Here is a 13453-nt window from a genome sequence, read left to right on the forward strand (position 1 = left end):
GCAAGCAGGGGACGGAGCCAATTTTAACAACAGAAGACAGCAGAGATGTTGAAATGGTGACATCCACTGCTCCTCAGAGGGTGTGTACAAGGGGTGGGGGGGGCTGCAAAATAGATGCTGAGCCACTACCAGAACAGCAGGATGCACGTGGACTTGGACAACGGATTGAAACGAACCAAATATAATTCAACAAGAACTTATTTACCGGGCTCACATGTCTAATAAATGTTTGCTGAACTAATTTTATTAGTCATCCCTCCCACATATGGGTTGAGTCAGCTCCCTTTACACATATACCCCCTCTGCCAGGGGCCCCAACAAATCTTGATCCAAACAGAGCCTTCTCTCTTTTTTCCAAATCCCCCTGCCTCTACCCCAAGGAAGCCACTCAGTGACCCAGCCATATCTTGCCCCAACACTCGTTGTTGTTGTGTGCCATCGAGTTGATTCTGACTCATCGCGACCCTACAGGACAGAACAGAACCGCCCCATGGGGTTTCCAAGGAACATCTGGTAGATCTGAACTGCCGACCTTTTGGTTAGCAGCCTGAGCCCTTAACCACTGCACCATCAGGGTCCCAACACTTAGGTACAAAAAAATTTTTAGGTACAAAAAAAGTCAGTGTGTAACACTGACTACAAGTTTTAATAGCACCCAACCAACAGCATGTGAGTGGCTGCCAAAAAGCCAAAGCTGCATTAATTAAGAAAACAACAACAAAAAGTTGCCTTTGAGTCGACTCCGAGTCATGGTGACGCCACGTATGTCAGAGTAGAACTGTGTTCTATAGTTTTCAATGGATGAACTTTGAAAAGTAGATCACCAGGCCTTTCTTCTGAGGCACCTCTGGGTAGACTTGAACCTCCAACCTTTTGGTGAGCAGCCAAGCATGTTAACCTTTTGTACCACCCAAGGACAAAACAAGGAGACTGTGCATCCCACTGAACTGACAGAGCACATCCAGAATATTCTGTCACCGTCAAGTACCTTGTCGTAAAAGAGAAATGCACTAGCAGGAACGTACCCAGAGGAGGGTGATCAGGGCAGTGAAGAGGCCGAAAGTGATGTCTCATGGGAATAGGGAAAGAAAATGAATGTTTAGAGAAGGCTTAAGAGTTAGCAAATCAGCATCTTCAAAGAACTCAAAGGTTGTTCTCTGAAAAAGGGATTCAATGTTTTCCGTTACTCCATGTTGCTGTTGTTGCGCTGTCGAGTCAATTCTGACTTCTATTGTGTTGTTGTTGTGTGCCATCAAGTTGATTCCGATTCACAACCACCCTACACGACACAGTAGAACTGCCCCATGGGGTTTCCTAGATAGTAATCTTTACAGGAGCAGGTCATCAGGTCTTTTGTCCCTAGAACTGTGGACCTTTCAGTTAGCAGCTGAGTACTTAATCATTGTGAAACAAGGGCTCTTTGTTACTTCAATGAGGAAGAAGTAAATGCAGGTCAAATTTCAACTCAATGTAAGACTACCTAACATTTAGAACCATCCAAACAGAACGGGCCTGGTTGTAACAAGGGCCTGTCTCTGAAATTATTTGAGCAGAAGGTCTGGGCAGAGTCTGGCTAGGACTCTGAGGTCCATTCCACACGGCAGGTGGGATAAAGACACACCCTGGTTCAAATCTCTGCTCTGCCACTTACTAGCTATGTGATCTTGGGCAAATTACTTAACTTCTCTGGGCCTCAGTTTCGTTCTTTACCAAAAAGGAGGTTCAAAGCACACTGGAGAATGTGTGTCCCCCAGGGGTCTTCACTTCCTCCTACCCTGATGGACGTGCTGTTGCCTCTGCCTGCGCAGCCCTGCTCCCCCTTCTATAGTTCTCCCTGCTCCAACAGCATGGTTCTGACCCCATCACTGCCTGTCCCCCACCCCAGGTGCAGAATGGACAAGTGACCCAGGTCTGACCAATATGGGCACAGTTCAAGGATGGGCGCATAACCCAAGATGGACCACCTGAGAGCCATTCTTAGTCAAGACTTTGGTTGGAGCTACTACAGAGAAGGCATTCTTTCTGCAGAGTCCACTACTCTGGAAGAATGTAACCTGGAGCTGCCAAGGGGCCACCTCTCCACCACACGGGATGAGCCCAAGCAAAGAGACATACTTGACCATTTGAGCTCCCGAATCTAGCCACGCCTGAATCCAGAACATTCCCTGGACTTTGCAATTGTTTGAGCAATGAATTACCTTTTGTGCTTAAAGGCTAGTGGAGGTGGGTTTCTGTTCTTTGCAATGGAAATAATCTTGACTGATACAACCATGAATGCTTATATGGCCATGGTGGACTAAAGATGTGCAAGATTGAGGCAATAATATTAAGGCAAAAGGCATATACATGCTTGATGATAGCACCAAATTACTTACATTTACCATTTTACAATTCAATTTCTGTTGTGGGCACAGAGTTGAATATTGTCATCTATGCACCAAAAATGGCAGAGTATAAATTCCCTCTTGGGTCTCCCTGCCTCTAGTTCTTCCAACCCATCCTCTACAAAGGGTGGTCACAGAAAGATCTAGAATCTCAGAACTTGCTGCCCTGCTCAGAATTCTCCAGTGCCCACAAGACAGAATCTAAATCCCCTAGATTGCTATTGCTGTATGAGACCCATCATGTGCTGGCTCTTCCTCCCACATCTAACCTAATTACCTGACACTCTGCTCCTGGGGGACCCAAATTAACTAACATTGGCCACACATGCTCTGCTCCAGGCCTGTGATCTCCCTTCCTCCTCTGTGAAGCCTTCCCCAGTGCCCCAGGCAGTCAGTTCTGGGTGCTCCTTTTCCTGTGCTCCAAGAGACAGAGGTCAGAGGCTTCAGGCTCACCCTCACCCTTAGTCCTCTCTCCTTTGGATTAAGAATCCCTAAGTGACACCAAGGTCACAAGATAATTATGAGCCCAAGAGACAGAAAGGGCCACATGAACCAGAGACTTACATCATCCTCAGACCAGAAGAACTAGATGGTGCCCGGCCACAACCGATGACTGCCTTGACAGGGAGCACAACAGAGAACCCCTGAGGGAGCAGGAGATCAGTGGGATGCAGACCCCAAATTCTCATAAAAAGACCAGACTTAATGGTCTGACTGAGACTAGAAGAATCCCAGTGGTCATGGTCCCCATAACCCTCTGTTGGCCCAGGACAGGAACCATTCCCGAAGCCAACTCAGTAGACATGGATTGGACTGGACAATGGGTTGGAGAGAGATGCTGATGAGGAGTGAGCTACTTGTACCAGGTGGACACTTGAGACTGTGTTGGCATCTCCTGTCTAGAGGGGAGATGGGAGGGTAAAGAGGGTTAGAAACTGGCAAAACGGTCATGAAAGGAGAGACTGGAAGGAGGGAGGAGGCTGACTCACTAGGGGGAGAGTAAATGGGAATATGTAGTAAGGTGTATATAAGTTTATATGTGATAGACTGACTTGATTTGTAAACTTTCACTTAAAGCACAATAAAAATTATTTTTAAAAAATCCCTGGTGGTGCAGTGGTTTAGCACTCAGTTGCTGACCAAAAAGCTAGGCCGTTTCAACCCACCAGCCGCTTCGAGGAAGAAAGATGTGGCAGTCAGCTTCCATAAAGATTACAGCCTCAGAAACCCTGTGGGCTGTTCTACTGTGTCCTATAGGGTCACTATGGGTTGGAATTGACTGCAGTGGGTATATATAACACTTATTTAATTGCTTGGCAACTGATCAAAAAAAGTGTTGGATAAAGACAAAAAAAAAAATCCCTAAGTGCATGGCACTGCCTTGCTCAGTTCCTAGGGAGGGAAGTACAGTTAGATTATTCGAATGAAATATCCAGAAGAGGCTAGGATAAATGTGCAAAATACATGATTACGCACCACCATGCTGGTAAAGCAAAAAGTAGAAAGTAAAAAATCCTATTACAAACACTGGCCAAATTCATTTGTTGTACCAGAATTTTGTTCTAGCAATTACCATTTAAAATACTAAAGGGGGTGGGAGGGCAATGCCTTGAACTTGGGATGTTTCTAAAGTGGGACTTACACCAGCATTTGTCTAAAAATGACTGCATCTATAATTGAGACTACTGATTGTATAACTCTTCGTACATTAGTTTAAAAGATGGATTTTGTACAATTTGATAGGTAAACCTCAGACATTTCAGAGAATGATCTGGAAAACTCAAGTTTTAATGTGCAGCAGCCTCGTTCTTTACCTAAGGGGATCACAGGTAGACCATTCTCACGTTCAAAGGATGTCTTTTTCTGAATCGCTGCTTAATGGATTTCCCCCCTCTCGGTTTACAAACAATGCACAGGTTGCCAGGTGTCCTGGGCTAGACATTTACACTATCTCAGACGACTGAATGGTGGTTTCCAGGGAAGTGAACTGGGATGGGTGCCAAGCATTTCATTTCAGGCATCCACTTCGTTCCAGCTTTGTCCCAGACCACAACACTCATCTTAGAATTCTCAAAACTCACAGAAACCCACTGGGCCCCTTAGCTACAACTGAATGTGTCAACAACTTTACCACTCTAACCCACTGCCGTCGAGTTGATTCCAACTCACAGCAACCCTACAGGACAGAGTAGAACTGCCCCATAGGGTTTCCAAGGCTATAAATCTTTACGGAAGCAGACTGCTAGGAACCAGTGGCTGGTAGGTTCGAACTGCCAACCTTTCAGTTAGCAGCCAAGCACTTAACCATTGTGCCACCAGGGCTCCCTACCACTCTCCCAAACAACCAACCAACCTATTGCCATCAAGTCGATTCTTACTCATAGTGACCCTATAGAACAGAGTAGAACTGCCCCATAGGGTTTCCAAGGAGTGGCTGGTGGAGTTGAACTGCCAACCTTTTGGAGATTGTAATTCTTTGCCTCTCGCAACAATTCCTGTAGTGAGGTGGAGGGATCGCTGAGCTCTAAGTCCTTAGCCTGGTATGTGGAAACTTAGAGAACACATTCGAACTCAGAGGGGCTGTAGGGTCTTCGTAGCCAAGACCTGAAGTCTTCAGTACTCAAGATTTGCTGGGAGCTGTGCTGTACCTTTTGTCTTAACAAGAGAACTGCAGATGTCACTATGTGATCTTGTCAATGGTAAGACTGACTTCTAGTTCATTGGGTTGGACTGGGAGCTCTGAGACATCCCATGTCACTCTGTATCTGGGCTCTTAACCTGGGTTTCCAGGGATCTGCTGATGGGCTTTGGGAGGGGGAGGGAGCTCTGTGAGACTCCTGGAACTTTTTTGTGAGCACTCTTCTCAGGACAGGGTAGGGTATTCCGCTTTCATCTCAAATGGGTCTCTAATGCATTTGATGAAGAACCACTTCTCTAACGGCATTTTATGAACATTATGTTCTCCCTATCCATTGTGAGGAGCCCTGGTGGCACAGTGGTTAAGAACTATGGCGAGCCACAGCTGCTAACCAAAAGGTCAGCAGTTCAAATCTACCAGCCACTCTTGTGAGTCAGAAATCAACTCGACAGCAGTGGGTTTGGTTTGGGTTTTTTATCCATTGGGGGAGCCCTGGTAGCGAAGTGGTTAAGAAATCAGGCTGCTAACCAAAAGGTCGGCAGTTTGAATCCACCAGGCACTCCTTGGAAACCCTATGGGGCAGTTCTACCCTGTCCTTTAGGGTTGCTATGAGTCAGAATCAACTCGATGGCAATGCATTTTTGGGAATAAAATAAGTGACAAGGACAACATGACAGAACTAAATAGTATAGAATATTCAAAGAAATAGCCTATTAAGAGTTTCGCTATTTTAATACACGGAGTAAGGAGACCGCAACTTCATTTGATACAGCAATCTGGTGTACCTAAAGTAGTTCTCTCCACCCCGCCAGCCTGGTCCCAACAAGACAGAGCTTATCATGGGACTGTCAGCTCACCAGAAGGATGACCTTGACAAAGGTCTCTTGGACTCTCTCAGCTGGAGTTCTTTAACTGTAAATGAGGCTAGGTGGTCTGACCAGATGATCTTTTGGGACCCTGCAAAGCTTGAGACAACTGTAAATCTCACCCCAGTATGGGCCGCTGTTGTACTTTTCACTTTGTACATGGAGAAGTCTGGATTTTTTTTCCTAATTATTTGATTTTTTTTTATCTGACACTAAAATTTTTTAAAATAATTTTTATTGTGCTTTTAAGTGAAAGTTTACAAATCAAGTCAGTCTCACACAAAAACCCACACACACCTTGCTATACACTCCCAATTACTCTCCCCCTAATGAGACAGCCTGCTCTCTCCCTCTACTCTCTCTTTTCGTGTCCATTTCGCCAGCTTCTAACCCCCTCCACCCTCTCATCTCCCCTCCAGACAGGAGATGCCAACATAGTCTCAAGTGTCCACCTGATCCAGGAAGCTCACTCCTCACCAGCATCCCTCTCCAACCCATTGTCCAGTCCAATCCATGTCTGAAGAGTTGGTTTCAGGAATGGTTCCTGTCCTGGGGCAACAGAAAGTCTGGGGACCATGACCACCGGGGTCCTTCCAGTCTCAGTCAGACCATTAAGTCTGGTCTTATGAGAATTTGGGGTCTGCATCCCACTGCTCTCCTGCTCCCTCAGAGGTTCTCTATTGAGACACTAAAATATTTAAAGGCTGTCCTGAAAAGGGCACAGCAAAAAGCCTTCCTCCCTGCCCCACTGAAAGAGTTGAAGTAGGAGATGGCAGAAAGCAAGGGCCTGGGTTACGCCTGGGGGAAAAAATGTCAGCAACCAAACACTCCCTTTCTCGAATCGATGCCCAAACCAGACAAGCCTCTGTCAGACCACGGACTAAAAATGCCCCTCTGCCCTTACTTGGATTCAGTGTGCCCCAAAGATCTGTGCTCTTCACCAGTCCACATTTTTCTTGCTCTCCAAGTGGTTATTAGATCAGTTCCTCCCGGAGAAAGTTGGAGTTATGACAAAGGACGAACAGGCTGCGGCAACTTTGGCCCAGTTTCTTTTTATGGCCGTGCAATTAAGTTCAAAGAACCCCCAGAAGAGGGTTGTGCGGTCAAGGCTTTCTTAATTATAACACCACAAGCTGTTGTGTATTAAGCACTACAGCAATAACAGACTATATGTTGAGTACTTTATTTCAGTCATTTATTCACTCAATAAACAAACATTTTTAAAACCTCTGTAACTGCCAGGTACTAAGCCCTGGTGGCAGTAGTGGTTAAGAGGTACAGCTGCTAACCAAAAGGTTGGCTGTTCAAATCCACCAGCTGCTCCTTGGAAACCCTATGGGGCAGTTTTACTTTGTCCTGTAAGGTCACTACGAGTCAGAATTGACTCAACGGCAACAATTTTTTTCCTTTGGTTTAAGGGCTAAGGAAGGAGCCCTGGTGGTGCAACGGTTCAGCGTTCGGCTGCTAACCAAAAGGTTGGTGGTTTGATACCACCCAGTGGCTTCGTGAGAGAAAGGCCTGGCAATCTGCTCCCGTGAAGATTACAGCCTAGAAAACCCTATGGGACAGTTCTATGGTGTCACATGGGGTTGCCATGAGTTAGAATCAACTTGACAGCACCTAACAAAAACAATAGGAACTAAAGATAAAATGGTGATTTTTAAAAAATGCTTGGTCCTGCCCCACAGAGTTTATACACCTGTGAGAAGTAATCCATTTCAAATCACACAAATACATGTAAAATTCCAACTCAGCAGAGGTTTGAACCCAACTGGTTCGAAGCCCTGGTTCGAACTAGCAATCTTTCAGTTAGTAGCCAAGTGCATAACCACTGTGCCGCCAGGGCTTCTATAGATGGTGAACTTGCTCTAAAAACTGAGAACTCTGACTAGTTCTAATAGTCTTCAATTTTCTGTGGAACTTACATCTACAAATACTGATCATTCTATACCTCATTTCTTTCTCTTATCTGTTGCATGGGCCACAGGTACAATACTGAATAGAAGGGGTGATGGGGGATCCTTGATATTCCATTAGCTATGATATGAAGTATACTTTTTTTCAAATATTACCCTTTATCATGATAACAAAGTTCCCTTGTATGCCTGGTTTACTAAAAAGTGTTTCATTTTTTCAGTCATTAATGGATGCTGAATTTTATCAAAGGCTTTTCCTATATCTATTGAAATGGTCCCAGTTTTTCTCCTTTATCAACGAGGTAAATTAAACATCACTAGGTTTTCTTACAGTGAATATCCTTGTATTCCTGCAATAAACCCCACTTGGTTATGATGTTTTTTTTTTATACATTGCTGGATTCATTGTACTTTGTATTTTTGCATCATTATTCAAAAGTGAATGTGGTCTATAAATTTTATGTCTCATAGTGTCTTATTTGACTATGGTATCAAGGGGTATTGGCCACATACAAGGAGTTTGGAGCTATCCCTGTTGATTCTTTATCTGAAACAGTTTAAGATAGGAGTTAACTATTAATCCTTTGCCCTGTCTCACTGCATTGTTCTTGCTGGGCAAAACCCCCAAAACAAAAACAAACCCATTGCTGTCAAATCAATTCTGACTCATAGCAACCCTAGAAGACAAATTAGAATTGCCCCACAGGGTTTCCTAGGCAGAAATCTTTAGAGGAGCAGGTCGCCAGCTCTTTTCTCTCGCGGAGTGGCTACTGGGTTCAAACTGCCAACCTTTTGTTAACAGCCAAGGATGCTTAACCACTGTGCCACCAGGGCTCCTGGCAAAATCCCAGCTCTGATTAAATCTGTCTCTTTGCCTACTCAGAGGATGCACCTGTACAGCTGACTGTGGCTGGAGAAAAACACCCAGCTACGCTGACTGAACTCACTTTAAATTAATGCCCCTTAGTGCTATCTGCCAATCTAGAAATCCTTGATCCATTCACTCTTTCTCTCCTGAAGGACTATTCCATACCTTCTCTCTCCTCAAACCTCCAGTAACACCTTTCTGTCTGCACTCTCGGCTGATGACCATGCCTCGTGCTTCACTGAGAGAGAAGAAACAATGGAAACATAGACCCTGTCTTCCCCATTTTGATGGATAAACTCTGCTCCTCTCTCTGGTCACCCCATCATACGTATGCTACACCCTATCCCCTCACCGATGCAGGGATTGGTTCCAGTAATTCCCACTCTCACACTTGTGTTATCAGTGTCTCTCTATCTACTAGATCATTCCCGTCAGATAATTGCTTACATAAAAAAAACCTCTTCAACCCCTTTTGCTTTAGTTTCTGATCCACATGCCACGTTTTAGTTATCTCATTCTAATTTTAAATTCTGCTGTCATTGAAAAGTAATATTTAGTCACTGTTCTAGTCTCTTAGTTATCTGCTTTATTGTACCAAATAATCTGTAGTTACAGTGAACACTGTTTTGATCATTACTTCTCTCTCTGACCCACATTATCTTATCACCACTTAACACTTTTATTAATGAGACTTCAGAGTTATTACTGAAGAAATGTACAAAGTTATTATTTCTTATCTGGGTCAAAAATAAATCTAGAAATTAATTCTTTTAGAAAACCAACACATTTTTCAAGATAGCCCTTAAGCAAAAGGACCCTTTTAGAAACAGCCCTTTCCTCTCTTGCCTAAACACACACATAATACTTAGCAGCAAGTATATTTGGCAAATGACTAATGGAAACATTTCTTCCCTTACACAGACACAGGAAAACAATTAGTTGGCATGTTAACTGAGATGAACAAGCTATTACCTCTAACAGAAAAATGATCACTAGTTTGACATATTTAACACTGAATGATTCCTAACGAGTGAAATCAATGTATGCTGATCTCAAATTAAAAAGCAAATCAAAAACAGAGTTCAGAGCTCGTAGCAGCTGACACTGAAAAAAGGCCTCATAAACACCTGCACATATCTACAAGAGAAGATGGGGAGACACAGCGGCAACTTTAGAAACCCCTCATGTAGCTCATTCATTTTTACAGAGTGGTTGGGTGACCTGCCTAAGACCACGAAGGGAAAACGGCGAGGCTCTAAGTGGGCTACGCCTCACACTGTAAAGGCTAGTTACTGGAGAGAGATGGCTGGGAGTTGGGAAGAAGCAAAACTCTGCTCTTGTAGACGCATATAATTTCCCACCAAAACCGTACTCGTGTTCTGGTTAGCCAGAAGAGCAGGACAATGCTGACAAGAGGGCAAAGAGAGGGCAAACATGAAGGCTTCTTGCCAACTATCCCCAAAATAAATACAACTAAGGCTCAGACTTTTTTTTTTCAATCATTAAAATGTAGGGGAGCAAAGTCCAGCCCTGCAGATTTGCTTTAATGAGAGGGCAGTTTGCTCCTGAGGTCAATAGCTGGGTCACTGGCATGGCTCAGGGCCTGCAGAAAGTATTTTATCAACAAGGACTTAAGTCTACCTTTGATGCACCTGGGGCACTGCCTGACACAAAAGCAAGGAAACTGATGCAGTCTCTGTGCTTAAGGACCTCATTGCATCAATGGGGAAACATAATTACGTTCAAGTGCCAGAAAGCAACTAGTAGCTGTGTCAGGACTTCAAGAAAGGGAGCATCATGAGCCAGGGTGGTCAGTACCTGTGGCCTGTCTCAAAGTCATAACACCACAAAGATCATCCACTATTGACTGATTGCCCTCTAGGTGCCAGGCAACTTATCAGGCACTAGTTTTATTTTTGCACAACAACTCAATGGAGGCAGGTGTTATTATTCCCGTTTTACAGATGAGGGCATGGACTCAGAGAGGCTGAGTAAAGGTTACACATATTGTTCAAGGCAGAGCTAGGGATTCAAAGCCGGGTGTGATGTAAGAACCAAGCTTCATCAGTTCTCTTTACAGCCCCTTCCAACACAGCAACGAAGGGAAAGGTCTCTCAACTCAGACTGTAGAACACTTTATCAACGGAATTACAATATATTCCAAGGAAGGAGGCAGAAAATCACCTCGGTTTGCCTGCCTATTCCTTCTTCAGTTCTCGACTTGAGCATCATCTCTTCCAGGCCTCCACCCCTGCCCCCTAAACTGGGTTAGGGGTCCTTCCTCAAAAGCCCTCAAAATAAGGACCACAATCCTTCATGTACTATTCCAAAAGCCAAGAAGGTTTGAAAAGTGTTTTCCTAAGTGTGCAGCAAACTCATTTGGTGCCAAAAGATGACGTGAACTGATGTGAAACGATTTTCAGTTTTTACTTACCCCATTCAGTGGGGATATTCATATTTTGATGTGGAAATAATGCATTTGATTAAGGGGTGCAGCCCAGACCCTACCGCAGTTATTAGACTACAAAACACATGCATATTACTTTTCTAAACTCCAAATTTTTTTAGTGTACTTTAAATGAAGGTTTACAGAGCAAATTAGTTTCTCAATACACATATTGCTTTGTGACACTGGTTGCCAACCACACGACATGTCAACACTCCCCCCTTCTCGACCTTGGGTTCCTCATTACCAGCTTTCCTGTCCCCTTCTGCCTGCTCGTCCTTGCCCATGGGCTGGTGTGCCCATTTAGTCTCATTTTGTTTTATGGGCCTGTATAACCTTTTTTATAACCTCAACTCGGTGGCAACAGGTTTGGTTTGGGTGACTCTTTGGCTGAAGAGTGAATCACAGGAGTAACTTTAGCACCGACTAAAAAAGGGTGTCTGGGGGTCATACTCTTGGAGTTTCTCCAGTCTCTATCAGACCAGTAAGTCTGTAAACTCCAAATATTTGATTTGTAAACCACATCTAGTCCGAAGGGTTTCAGACAAGAGACTCTGGACTTATACCCTATCCATAAATGTCACATTTCTTCTTTGTAAATCCAGCACCTCAGAGTGCTTTGCATATAATAGGTGCCCCACAAATATTTCCTGAATGAAGGAAATGGAATGAGAAATTGGCTATGTAGGGAAATGGCCAGCAGCTTGAGAGTGGACATGGTTCCCAACTTGCAGGCCAGGCTTTTAACCACCTAATGCCACTTCTTTCTGGGACTCTGATGATCCCATAAATAGCTGCTGTTGATTGAGGGGAAGCAATTGAGTGTTCCTGTCCTCACTATGAATAAACATAGTCCAGTGGGATTACATGATGGGTCCATACATAACTTTAGTCCAGTAGTACAAAACGTAGCAGGCATATTCATACCTCAGACCATACAGGCAGCTAAACAGAAGCCCTTAAACTTGAGTTCAGGAAGACTGGAGTTTGTGTCTGCCCTTGCTACATGCACCAACTTTTCTGGCCTACAGTTTTCTCATCTGTAAAATCGCAACCGAAGTAGGTTCCAAGGCCTTCACAGGTGGGTCTCTATCAACGTAATTCATGGGAGGGGCAGCAGGAGTCGGCCTAACACTCCGGAGTTCAGTGCAAACCTCAGGAGCGGCTTCACTTCTGTCTACTGTCCTTGGAGCCCTGAGATCACATCCTCATTCAGCGGGTTCCTGCCAACCTACACACATTCTCTCTTGTCCAGAACAAACAGAGTCAGTGCAAAAAGACGCATTTTGTATCCAGGGCACCCAAGAGTCCTCTCTGTCCTCAACCTCAAACGGTGGTCAAAGAATTCTGCGAAGAGCTGCCGCAGCAGAGGGGGTAGGACGGGGGTAATCACCGGCCAGCAAGGACTGGATTTAAAGAAGACATCTCTTAACTGCAAGATCACAGGTCACAAGGGGTGGACGGAGGCCTGGGGAGGGGAATGAGTGACATGAGAGGCTAGTTCTGGGCGTTACCTCGTGGTGGTCCCTCCTTACCTGGTAACAAAGGATGGTTTGCTGCACCAGTCGCGCGTACCCGTCCAGGCGGACCCCGGAATTGCTCCTGCTCCGCATATTTCCGATGCTCCGGGGCGGTGGCGCCGGACCTGCTGTGCTGAGACGCTCCAGCGGACCCGGTACCCAGATACGCACAGCCTAGGCCGGCTCTCGGGCTGAGGGCCCAAGAGGTCGAGACTTTTTTGAAATGATAGAACCAGAGTGTGATGCAAAGCTAGCTAACCAGAGTTTTGCACCGCGCGGAGGAGCGGGGGCGAACACCGGGGCTGGTGCTCGGGCGGCCCCGCCTAGGCCGGGCCGCTCACTCCGGCGCCCCGGGGCCCGGGTTCGGGGCGTGCGGGGACAACGCCCCCGCCAAGCCTTTTGTGTCTTGGGGCGGTCTGAGAAGGCCCCGGGGCAGCCACCACCCCTCCCCTGGGCGGGAGACACAGGCCTGCCCGCCGCAACCTCCGAGGCGTTCCACCCCAGGTCAGTTCACGGCCCGCCTCGGCCCGCCCCGGCGGAACCCACGGAGTCCAGCCTTAAAAAAAAATTAGGGGGAAGGAAAATGGGGCAGCGGTGAACACCGCTCTGGGAGTGGCATAAGGTTACCCCCCAAGCTTACCCGCCTTACCCGCCGGCGGTCAACTCTCTCCCGGGCGGGAGAACCAGGCCCGCCCACCGCGGCCACCTGGCTGCGGTGGACCCGCCCCGCACGGAGCGGAATCCGCGGAGCTTGGCCTGAGGGGGAAAGATACAGCTTTGGTCCGCTGCGGCCCCGCCCCCGATGACGTCGCACG

At 46.0% G+C, this 13453-nt stretch overlaps 1 protein-coding gene across 8 annotated transcripts in view; it reads right to left on the bottom strand.

Moving 5' to 3' along the window:
• Positions 1-13411, bottom strand: part of PHKA2 (phosphorylase kinase regulatory subunit alpha 2) — a 77627-nt gene extending 64216 nt beyond the window's left edge. Inside the window, exons 1-2 of one of the 8 annotated variants that reach the window (XM_003415965.4) lie at positions 13279-13411; positions 12654-12829 (exon numbers count right to left, since the gene is read on the bottom strand). In XM_003415965.4, the coding sequence (XP_003416013.1) occupies positions 12654-12731 (78 nt within the window). In that variant the 5' untranslated portion in view covers positions 12732-12829; positions 13279-13411. Of the gene's footprint in view, positions 1-12653; positions 13211-13278 lie in introns of those variants that run through there. The other 7 variants (XM_023555175.2, XM_064278062.1, XM_064278059.1 and 4 more) reach the window with 7 other exon arrangements.
• Positions 13412-13453: the final 42 nt, after the last annotated feature.

Source organism: Loxodonta africana, chromosome X, assembly GCF_030014295.1.
Source record: "Loxodonta africana isolate mLoxAfr1 chromosome X, mLoxAfr1.hap2, whole genome shotgun sequence".
Lineage (NCBI taxonomy): Eukaryota > Metazoa > Chordata > Mammalia > Proboscidea > Elephantidae > Loxodonta > Loxodonta africana.